Genomic DNA, 24,583 nt, shown 5'->3' with positions numbered 1-24,583 from the left:
GCTTTTGCTGTGTAGTAAATTGTCTTGAACGTTTAGTACGTAGGTTTATGCTACAAACCTATCACATACATGGTGGAAGTAGAAGGGATGTTTTTTAACATGAAAGATGCAAATTTCAGAAATGTTTAAATACTTTAAAGGAGTTTATTTAGGGTTAATTTAAAAATGTGTAATATTAATCCTTTGCATGTTTACATTTTCTGCTATGACTTGCTTGATAAATTAGTACCTTGTTACAATCCGTTTTGCAATTCATCATGAAATGTGATGAAGCTTTGTAACTTTCAAAGAAGACTTGAAGTCACAAAGTTGTGTTTACTTCCCTGGTTTGTGGGTTCAAAAAAGGATTAAATGAAGGCTCATTTATATAATTTTATCCCCATATTGCTATTTGGCCTATCAATTATAATCTTACTATAAATAATCAAAGTCAAGCAGAAAAGAGCTGAGCACCAACTCTCAGCATCTTAATGATATCCTCTTCTCACTTTGAAAGACACACAGTCTGACCTAAAAAAAAAATGCGGCTGGTTTTCTGTGACTTTAGTGAACAGTGTCTGCTGCCAAGCCACCAGATATTCAGTCTGTGCTTTACCACACACTTCACATAGAGACTTTGCAAGTGTATTTCACTGCTCTGTTTTGGAAAACAAAGCAACACATTTATAATAGTAACCACAGTGAGAACCTGCTGTTTAGAAGAAATGACCTGCAGCAACTCTTTTCTCTTAAACCGCATTCATGCACAAGCAAAAATTGCAGAAGAAACAAGTAGTTTAATTTTAACTTTCTATATAAGAGACAGAATCATTTTTTAGCATGTTAGCACTTTATAGTTTAGTTATATATTCAGCAGATGATGTAAAGCTTGTTCAATTGCAATAACAATATGTGATAAATGTCTTCACTTTCACTCAGATGTGATTTTGTCTTCATTCAGCTCTTTTTTTGAGACCTGTCAGATATACAAGCAGTAAAGAACAATATTTTGTTAATATTGCTAGTATTTAATATTTACCACCCATCACACATTACATATTATCTGAATGCAACATATAAAGAATCATAGTAAATGGCTCTAGAAGATAACATGTCATGAGAGGACAGACAACCACAATAACATCAGTGATGATGAACACTATTTGCTATTCACTATATTCATTAGGTGTAATTTGAAATTTTAGGAAAATCTGACAATCAGAAGAAAATAATGTCACTCTTACATCTTAACATTTTTCTCTGAAATTTTATCTTAATGACATAAATATCAGCTGCTCTAAACAGCTTCTTGATTTTTACCCTAGTTTGTTAGTGTAGCTAGTGTTAATTTCCTTTTGTCAGTGTCAATCCTGTCAGTAGATTGACACTTTTTATGATAGTAACATGAAAGAGAAATAACAAAACAAGAGTGATAATTAAAACTGTTTTTTGTTGTTTTTTGGTCAATAAGTTGAAAAAGCTGAATGTTTTAAATTGCATTTTACTTAAATAAACAAATTTAACATATATTACTTGTATCTTACAACCCTAAAGGTTCTTATCTATATCAGTTATTACAATGTCATCATGTTGCGGGCTGAAGTGACCCATTTGTAGCATACTTCTACCATATGAAAGCACAACAATTTGTTTCACAACAATAACATGCAATTTATATTCAATAAACTTTATTATGCATGATATATTTTGACATCAATATGTTGCCTAATAAAAACTTGTGTTAATTTATTGATCAATCTTGCTTGCGCAGTAAGGTTATTTTGTACAAGTTCATAATAAAATTAATAATACCGCTACTGTATATCGGATTGGTCCATCCCTAATTTTATTCTTAAACAAATGTTGGCCTTCCTCACCTGTTTGTGCAGAAGAGGGAGACTAGATGGAGACAGGAGAATTTTGAGCACCTGTTTATAAAAAAGACAAAATAAACAAGAAAAAATGTTAATTGGTGAATGCTACCAGGAATCACTGAGCATGCTTATTGTTATAAAATAAAAAAATCATATTCTGATAAGCCAACTGTCAGCATACTTGGTGTTAAAGATGTGTCTTCTGTGTGACTTCTGATGGTTTGTTGATGTTTATGATGTTGAAACAGTCCTGCCAGTATGAGCAGAATGACCAGCAATAAAACACCCAAACCAATGCCGAGCCCCAGGTAGATCTCTAAGTAAGGCACTGTAGGATGACCTGCTGGAAAGATAATTGCACTGTGTATTAGAAATGATTAAAATGATGTTGTAATTTACTCTAAATATTTATATGTTTATTAATGTAAAAACTTAAATAAATCCTATTCAATACAATTATGTAGACCCAATATGATTTAGTCCCAGAAGGTTCTGTTCCAGATCATTTTCTAATGACTTGTCTCAGCCACAGATGCTGACTGGAGACGTGTACAAAGGTGCAAACAAAGCTAAATAACAATTAACTGGTATCCAATAGATAATAATAGTGCTAGGAAACAAGACTACAGAGGGAGTGTGAAAAACATTGTTGTTGTTTTTTTTCTTCTTCAAGTTTGTTGTTGATAAGATGTCCACAACGGCCACATTTGGACAACACATAGCCTGTGCACAGAAGTCCTATGGACGTCAACACCAGACGTTCAGTAGTTGTCAAAAAAAGACCTTGCCTTGTGTTACGAAACAACCTCAGTGGACCAAAACTGGATGTCGAAAAATGACGTAAAAAAGCATCACTTTGACGGGAATGTTCATTGTAGACCATATATTGTTTTTCACTTACAAACTTTATTATCAAACTTTATTTATTTTGAAAATATTGATGCATCTTACTTCCAACAGTTAGCCAGCTCTCTGGTGATTCTCCAGCATCAGCAATGCTACATTTGTAGAGTCCTTCATCAGATTTGGACACAGTAGGAATCATTATGTTTCCTGATGAGCTGCTCCCAATGGAGATGCCATTTTTATAGAATTTTGCAGTGTAGTTGGAGTTTGCATCCTTTTTTCTACAATGCAAGGTCACGTTTTCTCCCTGCATCACAGGATGGGCAGGAACCTCCAGGATCACATGACTCTCTAAATCTAAATGGCAGAAGGTATGACTGTTATGTTTGTTTCAAAAAGTGATTTTTGTGAAAATTATACATACATAGATATCATTAATTACTACAGAAAGTAGGTGACATCATAAATATATGTGTCAAATATTACATTGCACATGCAGTTGTCTCTCTCTCTCGCCATATATATGTAGATATATTTATTAATGGCCTGTCTTTGTATACAGGCCATACAGGCCGTGTGTGTGTGTGTTTGTGTTATTTATTTTATTGTGGTTATGATGCATTAGCTGAAGAAAAATTATCCTTACTGCTGATGAAAACTACAGTACCAAATATGACATTGTGCATTACTGTAAGTAACATGCTAAACAGAAAAAACGGTTGATGGACTAAATGAGGCAACGCATAATCGTTTCTATGGACATACCAGTTACAGTGATGTTGACAGTGTTGCTTTTTTGTATTCCTCCCATTTCACACCAGTATTCTCCACTGTCAGTTGATGGATATGCATTAAAAATTTTGCAAGGTCCAGTCGATGTTTCCCAGGTTGAAGCACATGTTCTAACTTCTCCATTTATCTTTTTCATCACTCTCCATCCAGTCCGCCCATTTAGCCCTTCACAGCTGATAGTGATAGGCTCTGATTGAAAGAACTGCTGTCTGTTTGGAACAACTTGAGGAAAACCTGAATCTGAGACAAAATCAAATAAAGACCCCCTTTTTTTTTTAAATTAAATGTCTTCCATTTGAACAAAAAATTGTCAAACTTAAGGTTATTGTACATGTGTTTTTATTATTGATTTTGGTTTTTCAGAAAAACACAAATGTATATACATAATCACTTAGGTTTTCAAATGATAAAGATTTATATATACTGCAATGGTAAATATACATATGCATGTGGTTATTTCAGAAGTGTTTTAGAGGTGCATGTTGAAGGTCTATTTTTAGCTGAAAAATAACAACTGTGGTAGTAGTATATTAAATCTATCACATGCACTATTATACACTCTAACCCATTTAAAACTACACATAAAAAAACAACACGAATATAACAAAACTTACTGTGTGTTTGAGAGTCACTGACTTCAGCTACTATAACCAACAGCAACAGAACATTCATCACTGAAAATACTGAGAATGACAGTTTTAATATTTAACATATTTTTATTTATTCCCATCATTAGTGATACGTTCTATGCATTTATTTTTGAGCAGATACAAATGTCCAAAATTAATATATGCAAATATATGGTTGCTTCTTGGATATATTAATTTACCTTTCAGTTTATCCATGCATTTTTTTAAATTAAAAAAAAAAGACAAGATCAGTACTCACAGAGTCTGATGGTGGGAAATTTGATCTCCATGTTGTCTTGCTGCTGACTGCATGGCCATCAGACTGAACTGAGGATATATTCTTTTGCAAAAACTTCCTCTTCCTGTGTTTCTGTGGTGACTGAGGCCCGACCATGGTTCCATTTCAGTCGCACGTGATTGCAAAAAATGTCCCTGCAGCCTACTATTTGTTTTACCTCCTTTTATGATTGACTGACAGACAGACAGACACCAGGCAAGACCCCAGGTGCAGGCTGTGTAAAGATGCCCCTGAGAGAATCCAGCCCATAACTGCAGGGTGTAAGATGCTAGCAGGCATGCATGGAACGCCATAACCAAGTGGCCGGCATAGAGTACAGGAACATCTTTGCTGAATACGGCCTGGAAGTCCTGAGGTCAAAATGGGAGAAGCCCCCTAGACGGATTTCTGACTTCCCTTCAGCGAGGTGTGTTTCTGGACCTTGTTGACCAGTTTTCTTTTTTGGACAGCCAGTTAGCTGATGATCTTTGAAACACACAGGTTGCAAAGTACACATCTAAAACTAGTCAGAGTGAGTTGCTTGATTGCATGTGGAGAGTTAATAAAGAAAAAATTGCAAAGGAAGTTTTTCAAACACCATTTGTCGCTGTTCAAGCTGATGAGACAACCTATGTTGCATGTGTAAGCCAGTGAGGGGACACGCCAATCGTGGACAGAACTGCTGGGGGACTCGAACAACTCCTGAAGGAGAAGCTCCAAGCCTACAAGCTGGAAAACAAACTAATTCCACAGACATATAATGGGCCAGCTGTAATGACTTGTAGGCCAGGTTAAAGGAAACATTGTATTTGTCTTATGTTAGATTTGTGATTTTAGTTTATGCAATTCTTATTCAGGTTTTAGTTGAGGACAAGCTCAGCTATAATTTATCATTGTTGCTTTGGTTTCTGTGTTTGGGTTCTTGTCTAGTTTTTCATGTGTGCCGAGTCTATTAAGGAGTTATTGTCTACATTTCCTGTTTGATTTTGTAAAGGTCCTGTGTTTCATTTGCTCAGTGTGCTTAGTTTTACACCTCCCCTGTCCTAGTTGGCTGTGTGGCAGGCAGGCAGGAGTGGAGGACACAAAAAGCAGGACTCTTGGAGACAGGAATTAAACTGAAAACGCAGCTTTATTTCTGGAAAAACTCCTCAAACTGAGACTCACAAACAGTGGTGCTGGAGAACTGGAACATGACAAACACACAGCACAGAGCGGTACAACGCAACAGGGAACACAGGAAAACACAGGGCTTATATACACAGGGGAGTAATCAGGGAATGGGCAACAGGAGGGAGACACAGTTGTTAGAAATTAGGCTAACGAGACAAGGAGGAGGTAAAACTGAACACACTGACATGAGACATGAACTTTCAAAGTAAAACAGGAAATCAGAAACAAATCACAAAAACGCAAACTTGACACCGAGAGAACGACAGAAAGAAATTGTCACATAAAACAGAGGCAGTGACCTAACTAATGGCCAGAACACCAACTAATGTAAAATGCACAAAACCAAGAATACCCCTTAATACAAAATCAAACCAGCACACCTCCAAAAACCCATACAAATCATATATTTAGAAAAACAAAACAGAAAAAGCTGGGTCAAAATTGACCCAGAACCATGACATCCCCTGTGTGTCACTATGTGCATTTTTGTCAGCTATTTCCTCATGTGTTTCCACTTCCTCTGTTCACACCTTGTATTTAGTCTGTCTTTCCCTTCTGTCTTTGTCAGAATGTCTGTGTTTCCATGTCTAGTCATAGTATAAAGTCATAGTAGTCACAGTCGTCATAGTTTCTTTGTTTTTCATAGTCTTCATAGTTTCATGTTTATCTCTTGCTACCAGCCAAATAAAGGCTCGCACTTCGTTCAAATTCAGTTCTGTCTCCTAGCCTGTGTCTGCACCTGTGTCCTCCTCACGCACTCCACACGTTCTCCAAGAGAACTACAGTCCTGGATGAAGTGCGTGGCAAAAGGATTCCTGCTTTAGGACAAACACGATGGAACTTACACTGTAAAGTTGCATCGTAAACACTGTGTTTGAACATCAAAACACCTTGAAACAGTGTTTCAAAATTGGGATTAATCCATCTTGGGACAGTATGTAAATGCAACAAACCCATGGCCTGTTAGCTTTGCTGGGGGACGCACACTTTCTTTTCTTTTTCTGTTTGTTTTTTCCTTCGACCCACATGCATGTTGATATTTTATATAACATTCTTCAAAAACGGACCACAGATCCTCTCAAAACCAGATAGGCCCTGGAGAAGTTTTCGTGCTCTATTGGTGAACTGAAGAACGAGCTGACCAAAGATACCACACCGTCACAACCAGAGGCAGACACAGCTGAAGCTGCAGCAAGGCCACGCAGAATGTGGCAGGCTAACAACATGTCAGTAGCAGCAATGATGGAGTAATCAAAGGCTCGCTTTGAGAAAGCATGGCACTTGGTGCCATTTGAACTTATCGATCCTGAACTTTTTCAATAGTTTAGGGAAAATTCCCTCCAGAAGCAGCAACATTTCTCAGTGATATACAGAGAGAAACTGAAAGGTTAGCTGATTATGTTGTACACTAAACCTGCCAACTCCACTTGAAAATCTGCAATGTCACTTTTGACGATGCTAACGGAAAACAAATGTTAGGACACTTTATTTGAAATGCTGACATTACAGTGTTTTCCAACTGTTTACAGACATTTCCTGATAGTATGCCTCATATTGTCTGAACTCTACACACAAATCAAAACACACACACAACGGGCAGAACCCTTCAATTCTCCTGCAAAATGGAATTACATTCAAAGCAATGTAAGTTCTTGTCAAAATGGCATTCTGTTTTCAAATGAGACACACAAACCATCACATGAATAGACATTTATAAGAACCAGTTGAACACTGATGTTCTTAATGTAAAACACTATGACCACTTCTTCTCCAGTCATCATGACTTACTGTAAGCCTTTTTTTTTGTTCAGTGTTACACTTACTACAGACAGTACATAGGTCTACATAAGTGCATTGTACAAGATTTCTGAATGGTTGTATACAAAACACACAAATGTGTGGTACCAAATATATTTTACTGTATTTTTCACACAAATACAATGTACACATTGTTCATCCCAAACAACACAAAGTTGCACATACTGTGGTCTACATATACAAACAACAGAAGAATGTACTGAATACAGTTACAGTCAAAACAAAAGAAAAAACAACTATGTTGCATCTTCTCTTCTGTTTCGATCTGGCAACAGCACCTCATCTACACCACAAGCAATGTTTGGCCTGGCAAAGCAGGGGGAGAAATGTTGATTAGCATTGCAAATCCAGCCATGAATAGCATCAGCGGCTATATCTCCACATGCATCTTCCATAGCTTGGAAAATGAGTATATGTGTGTGTGTGGATTTCGATCATACACTTTCCATCTCCAGACAAAAAAAGATTCTTTATAATGGGATTGAGGAATGGATAATATGGAGGGAGATAACTAAAAAGTGCGGATGGGCAGTGAACCAGTTACGGACTCCGAAACACACATGATACATAATAGAGCCTTGGAGTGGTCACTATTTTGAAGCATAATCAGAGTATGATTACTGCACAGTACTTTAATTTATGCAGTGTTGAGTGTATGCATCAATTGTGGAATTGTATGGGACTTACTTGCATATAGTTGTATTGCAATTCTTTGACTCTGTCTGAATTTGACTCTCTGAATTTCAAATGACACCCTGTAGAGCTACTTCATCCTCAGATTATTTCTGTGCAAGACATGGTCCAGTATTGATAAGCAGACCCTATCAATATTTTGAAATATGTTGTTGTCTTGTACTATTTTTCTTTGTATTTGCTGTACTGTTTTGGCGTTATTTTCTAGAATCATGTTTAGGATTTCAGTCTCCTGTTCAGGAGACAAGATCTTCCCGACCACCTTGTGTTGGTAAGATTTCAGCTCTGAAATACAAATAGTATACTGTAACTGTGAATAGGCCTACTATGTAGAAATACAAAGTAGGAATACATTTCCCAAATACGTGAAACATACTTTACAGTTTTTTCACAGTTCACAGAAAGGTCCACAGACAATATGGTGCTACAGTAATGTGCTCATTGAGTATAGTGAGATTTCTTACCTATTCTCATTACGGAAAGTCGGAGTCGTGATGGATGCTACAGTGTACCTGCTCACATTTTGCTATACTCTTTGCCCAGCATCCCTCATTGTTAGATCATGGTTGACCACATGGTCAATCAAAGTGGCTTTGATCTCACCGGAAATTACATTCCTTGGCCTTCATCATCCTCGTCCTCTTACTCTCACTCCTCTGGCTCTGCCTCTGTTTCGACTGTTGGCATCCATTGCTCCAAAACAGAAGAACTCACCTGTTGCCCTTTTATAAAGCTCTGATTTCTCAATTGCAATTATGTGTGAAAGGTGTTTACTCATTTGATGAGTTAGTATGCAAAGTAGGGCAACTGAGTTTTCAATTTTGAATGACAGCGTGTTTCTTGTGCAAAGAAGAAATGTTCTTCATGAAAATTGTGCCAAATGCAAAGAATTGTGTTGTTACAGCAACACCAGGTGATCTATTTACAAAGTGAGGAAGTATGGGCTCTGGGGATCCACACACACTCCTAACTCCACACTCCGTCCACGCTCAACCACACTCTAGAGAAAACACAAAAGCTCGCTCCAAACCTCACACACTCGATTGCTCAGGTAACACAGGGGCTGGTTCATTGTGCACCTGTTCACAGAGACATGAAAGGATTACTACAGGGAGATCGCTAGGAAATGACAAGAGTAAAATGAGCCAGGGTTTACACTGATGAGAGTTGGCAACGGTCCAGCGACGAGAAACAAAGAGCTGTCATCTTATAAAGGGACTGGAAGACTATTGGGTGATAAGCCACAGCTGTGTGATTGCGACCACGTGTGTGGGCCAAGGGCAGGAGCCCACAGGTGAGCTCCGCCCAGGCGGAGGGAGGAGGGACAGAGAGGGAGGGAGAGAGCAGGAACAAAATCAAAACAAAAACACATGTAGCCACACTGAGCCGACCGGGTAGACACAGGGACCCTGACAAATTCTCCTCATCATCTGCAACAATCTCAGTAGTAAACACTCGATGGCAGCATAGCAGAAGCTTATCACTATATATTGAGTGGTCATCAACTGAACAGCACAATTGTTTCATGTATCAAATACATATTTTGAGTTAAAGCCACATTGTTTATGAATGAGTAATAAAACAAATTGAATTAATTGTATTATAGGTGCAAATCCAGAAAAAAGCAGAGTTGCACTCCTGCTAATACAACATTTATAATCAAACATTTATATTTATTACTTTCTGGTGCTGTCTGTCTGATTTACAAAATTTGCAAAAGACAGATTTTTCACCAAATTAAAAGACTTTATTGCAATTTAAAAGTTAGATTTTCATGTAGGATCTGGCTGCTACAGTCAATTGTATTACTCATGACCTTTTTTAAAATTTTAATTTAAAGGTGAGATTACTCCAAAAGGATTTTATAACAACGTAAAAAAGCTAATGACGGCAGAAAAATCAGGTAGGTTTTGATACCTTTAAGCAACATGTAAAATAATCTCATTTATTTAAAATGATAGGGTCAGCAGGTTATGTCAGACTAGGCAGTTTATTTATAGATGCAATACATTTTAAAATTATGTGACCCTACACATATCTGTGGCGGTAGTAAAATTCTATAAACTCCATGTTTCACCTCACTGCCCTATTTATATTGCAGATGACACAACCTCAACATGCACCAATGAATTTCTCAGTAAGAAAACTAAAACAATATTGCTTCAAGACCAATTGTAATATAGAAATCGCTGTGGATCACTTTGCATAACTGTATCCTTTACAGGTGCAGCAGAGGCCTTTGAAAAAGCCAAGAAACTACTGCAGCCTCAAATAAATTTAGCTTTTTACCTTGATGCTAGGTAATCCCATGGAGTGGAAGCCGAGAACCCTTAAAAAGTCTGGACGGTACCAGAAGTTAAGAATGGACGAAGCTCCACCCAGAATCCATCTGCAAGGCCATGAAACCTATGATGATTTATTTAACATAGGCAAAGAACGCTTCTGGCCAGAGCGTACTGAGGGGAGTGAGTTCACTCTTTGCCATTCTGACGGGACCAGTAAGGAGGAGTTCCACAAAGAATACACAACTGTTTCTGATATTACACTCTGGGAGTGAGGACGGACCTGACCACACCGCTTTTCAGCATCTTTATCTTTGTCATTGCACAGTTACAGTATGTAATATGCATCTTATTTTGAAGATGAACTTCCTGAAAATCATATAGGACAAAGTGTTGCAGACCAGGTAAAACCATGGCTTCATCTTGAACTGTCCAGTTTATGTCTCGTCATGAATGAGGATTATTTCACAGTGCACCCTGCAAAGTATATCTTGGCTAAATGTGTCCATAGGATCTCCATCCAGAAACATCAAGCTCAGCTGAAGTTGAAACTGGGAAAGTCAGTAAGAAAAGCCAGTGCAAGCCAAAGATGGAGGATAATATAGGGTCACCTGTAGGTAGAGGTGGAGCAGTGAGCCAAGGCATGTTACCGCATGCAATTGTAGAGGCAAAAGAAGCTATTGAGGGAGCTGAAGAACTATCCGAAGGTGCTGGAAATAGTGCATTTGATAGTTTTTGCAGTATTTCAACACAACTCCAAAATTACCATCATGTAAGCATTGTTTAGGCCTATTATCATATCTTAAGACAAAATTGTAATAAAAGTCATAAATGTATACAGATTGTCATTCTTCACTATTTGGTACTCCAGTTCCCAGAGTTAACCTGGATAGGATATTACTGATCCACCACTTAAAATAATGTTTAGCAGCAACTGTATGATAATGTATGTTACTAGCTGTGTACAAGTTAAGGGCCTGTGTCCTTCGGACAAGCTGGCTTTCACGGTCTTTGTAGGCCGGGTCCTTCGAAGATGGAGGCCAGAAGTGCGAGGTTTGTGAAATGGGCCGGTCTAGCCTTCAGATTTGCGCCACCAGCTAGCTGTCTCAGTGGGATTTAATAAACTCAGCCATCTGCTCCTTGCTCTCTAAAATATAACAGGACATTGGAGTGAATTCTCTACCATCTCACAGTTCTGTTTAATGAGTTTTCTGTTTGATGTTTATTCAGCTGTGTGAAAACTATAACTTAATCTCAGCCAAATCAATTTACTCAGGAACAAACAAAACACTGAAAAAAGCCAAACAATAACATTTTTAAATTATCTAAGTGACTTATATATCATGTTTAACCTGAGTAGGGAGTTCGCTTTTCTCGCCGGCTCCAGTGAGCCTTGATAGGCTGTGCACCTTGCTGTGTTTGTGCTGATATAAAATCGTTTGAGAATAAAATAATATAATAAAAAATGAGATTTGCACAGTTCAGGGATGCACACCGAGGCCGGTTGGCTCAAATATTAATACAATTTTATTTATTAGTATTAAGTAAGATAAAACATCAAACAATGGCAGAGCACGGAATGTACTGTCGTCTAAAACTGTGTCCTAAATTACAATAAAAATAAGCATGAAACTGGGACTTAGCAGCAGCTGTGGACCCCCCCACTACAGTCTATTCACCCGGTGCTGTACAACAAAGCAAGTTTGGAAAACGACCCACCACCCGAGGTCCCACGGCCACTGGCATGTCCTCAGTTTACTGAAATAAAAGCACGAGACATACACGTTAAAAAGAATATAAAAAAGGTACACCAAATAACAGGCTCTCTGTATATAATAAAAAGAATAAAAGAAAAACTTAGATCTTTAATAAAGCACACACACACACTGGAAATAATTGCACTCCGCGAGTCAACCGACGGCTGGTGCTGGTTATTATTGTCCACAGCCTCACTCAGTCCCGTGCGGCTCCCCACAAACTGGGAGCAACCAGTGGAGGCAGTATCGGTTTCTTAGCACCAGCCCGATATGCAGCTGAAGATCGCTCTAGCCAGCCACGGAAGCGAGAGTGCAAACAATAGTTCAGAATGGGCTCATAATGAAACCCAAAGCCCCAACGAGGCGAGGCGAAGCAAAATAGCAGGAGCAAAACAAGACAGCCAACAAAACAGGCAACAAGACAGCAGCTCCACTGAGGAGGAGCCCTCAAACAGCAACTAGGCAGGTGTCTCAATTCTTCACTTAAGATCAGGCGATTCGTCATGCAGAGGGTGCTGCAGCAATCAAACCCTACAAACAAAAGGTCAAATATAATCTCAATCTCCTCTAATTTAGAAAAACTAGTCGCTATAATATAAATGGCTTACCCCAAGACCGGAGGCACTATATTGCATGGCGGAAGAAATTCAAACACTTCTCTCTACCACGGCTGGAGTAAAAGAAAAAAAGAAACGGCCACACTACAACGGGGCCGCAGAAATATTACTACTTATTCCAATACTCTGAGAGAAACACGAGGTCAAATGGAAGCCTACCTGTAGCTGTCACACAATTTGATCGCCTTGGTAGATTAATCCATAGCAATATGCCAGCATTTACTGCTGTGTTGCGCCAGAAGCTCGGGAGGAACGAACCAAGAAAAAAAAAAGGTTTCCTTTTATACAGTTGTAACAAACGGGGACACTAAAGCGGTCGTGCCAGAATGTTGTGCTAAAAAGAAAGATTCTTTAAAATACAAGGAGGAGCAAGTGAGTCAGATACCACCGGCACAGAGATGAAGCAGGTTATTACCAGTCCAGAAAACATCAATAAAAACCACCCTTAAAAACATACTTGATAAAAATGTTATTGACATATTAACAATGTGACACAGACTGACACCACCCTGTAATCAATGGCTGTGTCCCAAATAAGAGACCGCCCGCTTGAAGTGCGCATTTTGAGTGCGATTACGTCACCGCCACATGACGACGGCTGTCCCAATTCAAAGTGTACTTCAAATGCATACTCCAAATGCGCCGTCGATTTCCCCAAATATCAACGCTTCATGGTCCCATATATCCCACAATTCATAGCGTGGCGGTGGGTGTGCATAATTTTGTCGCAGAATACAGACGGCAGAAGGGAGCGGCCGAAGAGTGAACTTTCAAAAGTAAGTACTGAATATGATGTCACTTATTTGTGTTTAATAATTAAGAAGATTAAAACATTACTGCTGGCTACATTTTGGCAAAGTTATGTGACATTAGTGATGTTTGTACTTTCAGCGGTAACTTGGTTTTAAAGCCTCTACTTCTAAATATTTATATAGTTGACCTTAATCTTACAGAGAATGTGATGATTTTATGGATAATTAAAGTCAGTCATATATCCACAAACACAACAAGCTGAAAGTCAGTGATGCTGCTCGGTTTGCAGTCCTGAATATGACGGCACAAGCAGGATTCACTGCACTGTTAATGTTAGCTATGTTATATTGCTGCCTCTGTTCGGTGGTGTCGAGCCAAACGGACTTTAACGTGTGTTTGAACGAGCTGACGGTTCACTCGTTAAGCTGAAAGAAAGATGCTTTAATCACAGGAGTCACACATGTGTCCACTGCACCATCTGGAACTCTTCTTGTTTAGCACTCGTAATAACACAAACACTAAATCCTCCTTCTCTTGTGCTGTTTTGTAGCAGTGTATACACCTGAGACTGTCACCTGTCTGTCTGTCCTGCACTCTCTCTCTGTTTCTTTCTCTCTGATTGTGGAATAAAAGTATGAACATGTATTTATAAGTTACACTTGTGTTTGAATCCTGCAGCTTATCACATATTTGATTTCCATGTGTGACAACTGCAAGTGTCCAGAGTGAGGACAGACTGAGGGACCCACTGCTGCACATCATCTGTGAGGCTTTGCACCCTGATGATCCACCAGGACAAACTCAGCAGTGTGTGAGGAAGAGGAGGAGGAAGAGCCAGCAGCAGCTGACAGATGGAGAGAATAGACAGACTGTTCCCTGTTTGTGAAGGACTGCTAGGAAAGTTTAACATAACTAATTGTCTGTCCTGAATCAGTCTTATTAGGTAATGTTCAAATAATGTTATCATTCCAGTGTTTTCAGTGTGGGAGAAAGTACTCAGGGCCTTCAAGTTACACACTATGAAAGGCAGCAACAAGTTTAATGTTCAGAAACCTAAAGTATGTATCAGCAGCAGAATGGAGCTAAAAATAAATGTTTGTTTCAGTTCTATGAAGCTTTGAGTATTTTGGATTAGTAGCACTGCTGTGTTTGTTGCATCATATTGTTGTAATTGTTTATATGCTTTATATATTCTGAGCTAAGTTGATCTATAGTGTTACATCATATTCTATAAGGATGTTATGTGTTTGTTTACTTTCTGCCCAGTTTGACCCATTTAGCAGAAGTCAGCCTGTTTAAGGCTCTGATATCTATTCTGTATGACTTACATCTGTATATACACTGTCAAAGGTACTTGTCTTTGAGTGAAGATTTAAGGTGATATATAAATATATATAAATAACTGCAACTTGAATCTTTGACCCAGAGTTCAAGCTCACTGCTGTAATATATCCTGCAATATATATATATGTACTGCACAGGTTCCATCATTAGGTACAGGCTCAAAGCCTCAGAGTGAACACAGTCTCCATGTGCTCGGAATAAGTGCCGCTTGTAACCAGAGTACGTGCAAAAGATAAATGAACAGATAAACATTTCCAGACAAAATGCTGAATAGTGGATATCTTTAAACTGTATAATGAAGACTTCCTCTTGTTTTGCTGACCCAAGGACTGTCCTTCACACTGCCAACATCAATGCCATACACGGTGGTCTGGATGAATGTGTAGAAGTTGTCCAATGCCTTATCAAAGAACACGGCAAATAAAAAATGTGCCTTGAAAAGTTTTGCCTTGTCAAAACCTGCATCTCCCATCTATGTCACACAGGGAATGACCTTTTGATCTAGGACAATGTAGAAAATTTGGGTAGAAACTCTGGATGATGTTCTTTCTTTCTCCAACACACAGGACGGATGGCTGAGTGGGGCCAGCCTTAAGTAAAGCCTCCGTGCTACCTCCCACCTGAGGGAGAGAAAGAAACCAAGTGATCACATTAAACAAAATTGATAATCTGATGTTGAGCCATAGCTGCCTGAAATTATGACAATATTAAAATGTTTCACTCCACGCGCACAATTACTTTTGTTTCAATGTGTACATTTAGTTTTAATAGAAATAATGACATGTCAGTCCTGCAACACCAAGCCTGTCTGGGATAGATACATCTGCTGCACGTTGGATCACCTTGCCATCTTAAAATATCAGCCCTTGATAATTTGCATCTGTTCTCATCAAAAGAGAAATATACAATTCTAAAAATCATACCTTGATGAATTTCATTAGGTGGTGAGCAGCATCTGATGTGCTAATCTTTGAAGACGTCGTTCCCTTAGATGTTGGAGGTAACAAGTGAAGCAGCAAAACATGGCAGCCGCCTCGCAGTCCCAAACTACAGAGTAGAAATTAGGATCATCACAATTACTGTCATTTACAGGACCACAGCAGCCATTTTTTCCACGTTATGTAATACCATGATGACATTTTAGACACCTGATAATTTTTCAAATAGGCAGTTTTCCAGTGCCTTGGTATAAAAATTCATTTCTAGAGACTTAAAATCTTCTGGCCACCACGTGAAGTACATATCAAGTCATAACAATAGTAAGATTATGTAAGTTTTTTGTGGTCAAACTACATTAAATGTCATTTCAGGTTTAACATGTTTGTAAACTTGTTTTCATACCATACAGAAATGAACAGAAACCCAATGTGATTTAGAAAATGGACAGCTGTATTCCAATTTGTTGTAAAGGTTTATCAGTATGGTCCAGTGATATATTGTGTTGAGGGAATTGAGCAAATGCTGTAAAGGCATGCAAAATCTACCATTTCCAACTTACTTTGACAAGGGTGGTAAGTGTAACGCGGTGCAGAAATGAGCAACTCATCCAATTCTGTACTCTGAGACAGATTTTTGAATCTTTGATGATCCTTGGCTTGGTTGGCCACTTTGCAAGGAACTTAGCAGACACTTCCTCCCCAACAAATTATGAAGTCTTAGTCAATCTTAAACACAAAGTGTAACAACAGAAACAACACATTAACAAGAAAACAAACAAAGGAACCACAAAGCTGTCATTAAATCATTTTATGCCTTACCAAGCCAGGTGTATCCAGTTGGGTACATCTTACATCTTGGGAAAAGGTCCAGGACAGTGGAAGCTGTGGCAGGTTCTTGAACCACTTTTTGCCTATGTTAAAATGTCACCTTCATGTTGTCTTTGACATGTTTCATGTCAGTTGAGTGCCTCTTCCTTGCATTCATCACCTGACAACAGCCTCACATTTGAACACAAGTTGCGAAGAGTCTTGGGGCTGTCTTGAAAAGCTGACTTTGATTTCTTCATCTCTTCTCAGGAACCAGCATATCACCACCTTAAAAGAGTAGAATAAGGTCAAGCATATAACACCATTTCTTTGCAAAATATCTAGCATGTCTAGTCCCTTTAGACTGAGCTAAAATTCATTTTGTTAAGAAAAACATCCTTGGTCCATCTTTAAGTAGTACAAGCTGTGTAACATGACTGCAATACAGTATTCTCTCAATTATCGCAGGGGTCAGTAGAAACCATATTTATTATTTTTATATATTTTAAGCCATAAAAACCCTCCCCACTCTCTAACAAACCCTAATATAACCCTGTTTATGGGCAGAAATCTGTGCCATCAGAAACTGAATTTGAATAAGTTAAATTTGAATTTGAATTACTCGGATTGAATCTGAATTGTAACTTGAATTGAAAACTGAATTTGAATTAGTTTAATTTGAAATTGAATTTATGGTTTGAAAATGAATTGATTTGCTTTGAAACTGTATTTTATCCTTTAAAAATTCAGCTCTCGAATAATTTCAGATTCACTTCTCACCATTCAGTTTCAGTTCTACAATTCAATTTCAGTTCCAAAATTCAGTTTTTTGGGACTTACATCCGGTTCCGGTTCAAGCGCAGATTAATAGACCTACAGACTGATAGCGTTACTGACGGGAATCTACAGCGTCTTGAGCTGAATTAAGACTTCAGAAGTCATTCGTCATGTCGAATGACCAGCGGATAAACTCTCAGGTTGGTAATAAATGTATTACATGTATAAGAACAAGCGTCATGTTAACAAATGATAGCCGTACAGTAACTTTTATGCTTATTGTAGCTGCTAGCTAAAAACGCTAATTTAGCGTAGTTTGCCCTGGATTCAGCTTTGACAGACAAATATGATCGACTGTTTCTAGTAGAATTCCAAAGTTGTCATCTTGTACCCTGTCAGGTCCCTGTATGCTTGCAGAGACCCCTACAGTAGGGAAACATGCAAAACAGTATCCAAACCTTTGTATTTTAGCTTTATTTATGTCTTACACAGCATCCCAACTCTTTAGCTAACTTAATAACTTTAGCTAAAGTGAATAGTTAGTCTAATTCATTAGTGCAGCATTACTGGATCACCTCTGTTTGAAGTGATATAATATGATATACAACTATCACTGAAACAGCAAACTTTGTAAATAAACAAACAACACTTCTCATTCTCTAAACGTTTGGCCACAGCTGTAGATTACACTATCAGTGCTTGTTCACTCTTGACAATAATTACATTTCTAAATTCTCTTTGTGCATTTACAGGTAAACAATATCTAATATTTTATCTAAATGACTGCTTTGTCTTTGAAAAGGTGAAGAGCCTGAGGCCGGTGACAGTCCAGTTCTACTCTAAGTACATCCTTACGGTGGCTCACAGGACAAGGCGACATTCCTGTCCTGCCAGAAGAGAAGAGAAACTTCAGAGTCTTCATGAAGTTCAACCAAAACCTGTCATATGGAATATGACAGGGGTCTCAAACTCCATTCCTCAAAGGCGGTGTCATGCAACTTTTCCATGCCCTCGAGGACTGGAGTTTGAGACCCCTACCGTATGGTGTTTATGCAGTTTTCTACCCCACAGTTACAGCATGTCTGACTGCCTGTTCAGCGCATATGCAAAAATATATGATGAGTTTAAGCATGTGATGACTAAGGCCTTCCATTATGGTGTTTGTCATCACATGTCACAGACATCTGGATGATCATTTGGAATAAACAAAAAAACAAAAAACTTGTTACTTCATCTTTTATCTTTATTATTCATCCATCCATCCTCATCCGCTTTATCCGAAGTCGGGTCGCGGGGGCAGCAGCCTAAGCAGAGAAGCCCAGACCTCCCTCTCCCCAGCCACCTCCTCCAGCTCATCCGGGGAACACCAAGGCGTTCCCAGGCCAGCCGAGAGATATAATCTCTCCAGCGCGTCCTGGGTCTGCCCTGGGCCTCCTCCCGGTGGGACATGCCCGAACACCTCACCCAGGAGGCGCCCAGGGGCATCCTTGTCAGATGCCCGAACCACCTCAACTGGCTCCTTTCGATGTGGAGGAGCAGCGGCTCTACTCTGAGCCCCTCCCGGATGGCCGAACTTCTCACCCTATCTCTAAGGGAGAGGCCAGCCACCCTTCGGAGGAAGCTCATTTCTGCCGCTTGTATCCGCGATCTCGTTCTTTCGGTCACTACCCACAGCTCGTGGCCATAGGTGAGGGTTGGGACGTAGATCGACCGGTAAATTGAGAGCTTCGCTTTTACACTCAGCTCCCTCTTCACCACGACGGACCGGTGCAGCGTCCGCATCACTGCAGCCGCAGCACCAATCCGTCTGTCGATCTCCGGCTCCCTTCTCCCATCACTCGCGAACAAGACCCCGAGATACTTAAACTCCTCCACTTGGGGCAGGAACTCATCCCCGACCGGAGTGGGCATTCCACCCTTTTCCGGCTGAGAACCATGGCCTCAGATTTGGAGGTGCTGATCCTCATTCCCGCTGCTTCACACTCGGCTGCGAACTGTTCCAGTGCGAGCTGGAGGCCCCCACCGATGAAGCCATCAGAACCACATCATCCGCAAAAAGCAGAGATGAGATTCTGAGGCCACCAAGTGAAAGCCCTCCGCCACTTGGCTGCGCCTAGAAATCCTGTCCATAAAATTATGAACAGAATCGGTGATAAAGGGCAGCCCTGGCGGAGCCCATCACCCACCGGAAACGAGTCCGACTTATTGCCGGCAATGCGAACCAAACTCTTACAACGGTTGTATAGGGATCGAATGGCCCGTAGCAGTGGGCCAGACACCCCATACTCCCGCAACACCTCCCACAGGACACCCGAGGGACACGGTCGAATGCCTTCTCCAAGTCCACAAAACACATGTAGACTGGTTGGGCAAACTCCCATGCACCCTCAAGTATCCTCGAGAGGATAAAGAGCTGGTCCAGTGTTCGCGACCAGGACGAAAACCGCATTGTTCCTCCTGTATCCGAGGTTCGACTAACGGACGAACTCTCCTTTCCAGCACCCTGGCATAGACTTTCCCAGGGAGGCTGAGGAGTGTGATCCCCTGTAGTTGGAACACACCCTCCGGTCTCCCTTCTTAAAGATGGGGACCACCACCCGGTCTGCCAGTCCAAGGGTACTGCCCCTGATCTCCACGCAACATTGTAGAGGCGTGTCAACCAGGACAGCCCCTACAACGTCCAGAGCCTTCAGGAACTCGGGCGGACCTCATCAACACCAGGGGCTCTGCCACCGAGGAGTTGTTTAACTGCCTCAGTGACCTCGACCCCAGAAATTGGCGGGTCATTCCCCTCATCCCCAGACTCTGCTTCCTCCTCGGAAGACGTGTCAGTGGGATTAAGGAGGTCCTCAGTATTCCTTCCACCGTCTGACAATTTTCTCAGTCGGCGTCAGCAGCGCTCCGCCAGCACTATACACAGTGCAGGTAGAGCACCGCTTTCCCCTCCTGAGACGCCTGACGGTTTGCCAGAATCTCTCGAGGCAGTCCGAAAGTCTTTTTCCATGGCCTCTCCGAACTCCTCCCACACCCGAGTTTTGCTTCAGCCACTGCCCGAGCCGCATTCCGCTTGGCCTGTCGATACCTGTCAGCTGCCTCTGGAGTCCCACAGGCTAACCAAGCCCGATGGGACTCCTTCTTCAGCCTGGTGGCTCCCTTCACCCCTGGTGTCCACCATTTGGTTCGGGGATTACCACCACGGCAGGCACCAACCACCTTGCGGCCGCAGCTCAATGCAGCAAGCCCGGCAATGGAGACGCTGAACATGGTCCATTCGGACTCAATGTCCCCAGTCTCCCTCGGAATGTTGTTGAAGCTCTGCCGGAGGTGTGCGTTGAAGATCTCGCGGACTGGGGCCTCTGCTAGACGTTCCCAGCACACCCTCACTCACGCGTTTAGGTGCACCGGGTCTGTCCAGCGTCCTCCCCGCCACCTGATCCAACTCACCACCAGGTGGTGATCAGTTGACAGCTCAGCCCCTCTCTTTACCCGAGTGTCCAGAACATATGGTCGCAGGTCTGGTGATACGATTACAAAATCGATCATCGACCTGCGGCCTAGAGCATCCTGGTGCCACGTGCACTTATGGACACTCTTATGTTCGAACAAGGTGTTCGTTATGGCCAAACTGTGATTTGCACAGAAGTCCAATAACAAAACACCACTCGGGTTCAGATCAGGGAGGCCGTTCCTCCCAATCACGCCCCTCCAGGTCTCGCTGTCGTTACCCACGTGAGCATTGAAGTCTCCCAGTAGGACAACAGAGTCTCCAGGTGGGGCACCTTCCAGCACCCCCAGGGACTCTAAGAAGGCTGGGTACTCTGAACTGCCACTCGGGCGCATAAGCGCAGATGACAGTCAGGACCCGTTCCCGACCCTGAGGCGCAGGGAACAAACCCTCTCATCCACCGGGAAAAACCCCAATGTACCGGCAGCAAGCCGGGGATATTAGAATACCCACCCCAGCCCGCCGCCTCTCACCAGGGGCAACTCCAGACTGAGACAGAGTCCAGCCCTCTCCAGGAGACTAGTTCCAGAGCCCAAGCCATGCGTGAGGTGAGCCCGACTATATCTAGCCGGTACTTCTCAACCTCACGCACTAACTCAGGCTCCTTCCCCACCAGAGAGGTGACATTCCATGTCCCTATTGCCAGTCTTGGCAGCCGGGATCGGTCCGCCAGGGCCTCCGCTCCTGGCCGCCGCCCGACACACATTGCACCCGACCCCTATGGCGCCTCCTGCGGGTGGTGGGCCTGCGGGAGGATGGGCCCATGTCTCCTCTTCGGGCTGTGCCCGGCCGGGCCCCATGGACTAAGGCCCGGCCACCAGACTCGCCCTCGGGCACCCTCCCGGGCCTGGCTCCAGGGCGGGCCCCTGTAACCCTATCCCGGGCAGGGTAAACTGTTCCCTCGATGTTCTTTTCATACGGGTCTTCTGAATCGCTCTTTGTCTGGTCCCTCACCCAGGACCAATTTGCCATGGGAGACCCTACCAGGGGGCAAAAGCCCCCAGACAACATAGCCCCTGGGATCCCTGTGACACACAAACCCCTCCACCACGATAAGGTAGCGATTCACGGAGAGGATCTTTATTATTATTTTTCTTATTTTACATTTTTCATTGTTAGGCATTGGGTTTATTTGTAGTAGTCCTTTCCAGCTTCTTTCCCTCTTCCATGTTACTGTGTCAGCTTGTCAGCATCTATTTGGGGTTGGGAGTGGAACAGGAAGTAAGGAACAGAAAGTGCCATTTAAACCAGGAGAGGATCTTATATTTCAGAAGAAGGGATTAATTCAAAAGAAATGACCTCAATGCCATATTTTATTTAGGAACCCTAGGGAGCACTTTGCAAAATAACACATTCTTATAATTTCACCCTCAGATGAGCCAAGCTACGACTGTCAGGGAAGGTGATGTAGGTACAGAGCATGTGAGAGTGGTTAAGTTAATGTCTCTTGTCTAGATGAAGGCACAGGAGGGATCAATGGCACGGCGTAGAGATTCAGTATCTTCAGTCTTCAGTGGACACTCCATTTCTGACACAAAACACCTGTAAAAGATGGTCGATTTAGGAGGTGACCTGACAACTTCAGCCTGTCAAACATACCAATGGAGCAGTATGTTTAAAAAAAAAAAAACAACTAATTAAGCATGCACTCAGTACCCTAAGAATTATTATGGTAGTTAAACACAGTGATAGTTGTATATCATATTATATCACTTCAAACAGACGTGATCCAGTAATGCTGCACTAATGAATAAGACTAACTATTCACTTTAGCTAAAGTTATTAAGTTCGCTAAAGAGCTGGGATGCTGTGTAAGACATAAATAAAGCTAAAATACAAAGGTTTGGACAGCGTTTTGCATGTTTCCTTACTGTAGGGGTCTCTGCAAGCATACAGGGCTCTGACAGGGTACAAGATGACAACTTTGGAATTCTACTAGAAACAGTCGATCAGATTTGTTTGTCAAAGCTGAATCCAGGGCAAACTACGCTAAATTAGCGTTTTTAGCTAGCAGCTACAATAAGCATAAAGGTTACTGTACGGCTATCATTTGTTAACATGACGCTTGTTCTTATACATGTAATACATTTATTACCAACCTGAGAGTTTATCCGCTGGTCATTCGACATGACGAATGACTTCTGAAGTCTTAATTCAGCTCAAGACGCTGTAGAATCCATCAGTAACGCTATCAGTCTGTAGTTCTATTAATCTGCGCTTGAACCGGAACCGGATGTAAGTCCCAAAAAACTGAATTTTGGAACTGAAATTGAATTGTAGAACTGAAACTGAATGGTGAGAAGTGAAATTATTCGAGAGCTGAATTTTTAAAGGATAAAATGCAGTTTCAAAGCAAATCAATTCATTTTCAAACCATAAATTCAATTTCAAATTAAACTAATTCAAATTCAGTTTTCAAAAGCTTTCATTCAAGTTACAATTCAGATTCAATCCGAGTAATTCAAATTCAAATTTAACTTATTCACATTCAGTTTCTGATGGCACAAATTTCTGCCCATACCTGTTATTCATTTTTAGACTAGAAAATGCTTAATTTACCACAAAGAAATTTAAATCTAAAAAAAGGAAAGAAAAATATCTACTGGCTACAGAAATGGGCACTATAATGAAATTCCCATAATTTACAAGATGTAGGGGCCATTATAGTGTAAAAAAATACTCTCAGGTTACTCTTAAGCATCGTAGTTCACCTAAGGCAGGGTCTCAAACTTAAATGAGCTGTGATTTCATTGGAGGGCCACTTCAGTGTTCAAGTAGTAAAAAAAAAAAAAAAAAAGAAACCACAAAGAAAACACCCACAAATATTCCTGACAATGTAGCGTTTGGTTTGTTCATTTTTAAATTTCAAATATTGTATTACAAGACAAAACTGAAAATATGAACACATTTCCCCCCCTCTCACTCTTAACTAACCGATGCCTTTAATTGAACTACCAAATTAAAACAATGGTCCTCTCTTTCTGGCCAGATACTTTACAGCACTTCTGCTGTAATTTTGTTCATATTTAACAAAATAAAAATGCAGAAATAAGTGTACACATCGATGTAGACATATGATCACTTGGAACATCCTTTTTTTTGTGCTAGTGGTCAGTCACCAGGAATGTTGTCAACAATGATTTCTAAAGAAATGGAACCAAAGGGTAGTGGAATTTGGAAACTTCCCTTTCTCACTTGGCTGCACCCTCTACTAGAAGACATCAAGATTTTCTGGTGCTGCAAATGGCATCTTTTGCCATCCATTAACATGGTAAAAAGTGGCATCATGTTAATTCATGTCAGCTGCGTTCGCACTTCCCTCGTTATCCTTCTTTGTATTTATGCCAGCGTCTCCCTCAGTCCTGTGTTGCAATCTCCCTCCTGGTTGTGTGTCGCTCCCTGTGTTTCCCCAGGTGTTTAGAGTTCTCAGTTTAGGTTTGTATGGTTTTGCAGCTGAGCAGATAAAGCTGGTTTTGAGTTGAAGTCACATCTCTGCAGTCTGCATTTAGGTCAAACTAAGGCTACGTTCACACTTGATAAACGGCATTTTTGTCTGAAAATGTGCGTCCACATTGAATTGGCCGAAGACGCTTACGTTCCAGTCCTGCGCAAAAGCTTGTCAGAATTAAAGAATTTGAAGAAAAGCTATTCACAGCCTAAAAAAGATTAACTGATTAACTAATATTAATCTTTGTCAGCCTGTCAAAATTGAGAGCAATCAAAAC

At 40.9% G+C, this 24,583-nt stretch overlaps 1 protein-coding gene across 2 annotated transcripts; it reads right to left on the bottom strand.

Moving 5' to 3' along the window:
* Window positions 1-617: 617 nt before the first annotated feature.
* LOC120435410 (Fc receptor-like protein 3) lies at window positions 618-4,412 on the bottom strand. 2 transcript variants are annotated; one of them, XM_039604966.1, is made up of 7 exons: window positions 4,380-4,412; window positions 4,106-4,174; window positions 3,465-3,731; window positions 2,805-3,056; window positions 2,035-2,196; window positions 1,857-1,907; window positions 618-955 (listed from the first exon to the last, which is right to left on the bottom strand). In XM_039604966.1, the coding sequence occupies exons 1-6, from the start codon at window positions 4,408-4,410 to the stop codon at window positions 1,879-1,881; spliced, it is 810 nt and encodes a 269-aa protein (XP_039460900.1). In that variant the 5' UTR covers window positions 4,411-4,412; the 3' UTR covers window positions 618-955; window positions 1,857-1,878. The 2 variants fall into 2 exon arrangements, with proteins under 2 accessions (XP_039460900.1, XP_039460908.1); XM_039604974.1 differs by having other exon boundaries at window positions 2,035-2,193.
* Between the last annotated feature and the right edge of the window lie 20,171 nt (window positions 4,413-24,583).

This window comes from Oreochromis aureus, linkage group 3 (assembly GCF_013358895.1).
Source record: "Oreochromis aureus strain Israel breed Guangdong linkage group 3, ZZ_aureus, whole genome shotgun sequence".
Taxonomy (NCBI): domain Eukaryota; kingdom Metazoa; phylum Chordata; class Actinopteri; order Cichliformes; family Cichlidae; genus Oreochromis; species Oreochromis aureus.
Note: the sequence above shows the minus strand (reverse complement) of the source record. Positions and strands in the feature narration are given on the sequence as shown.

Coding starts and splice junctions, on each gene's coding strand:
- LOC120435410 (XM_039604966.1), bottom strand. CDS start 4,410: ATGGAGATCAAATTTCCCACCATCAGACTCT. Junction 3,732..4,105: donor CAGTGACTCTCAAACACACA/GTAAGTTTTGTT, acceptor ATTTTGTCTCAG/ATTCAGGTTTTCCTCAAGTT. Junction 3,057..3,464: donor TGTCAACATCACTGTAACTG/GTATGTCCATAG, acceptor TCTGCCATTTAG/ATTTAGAGAGTCATGTGATC.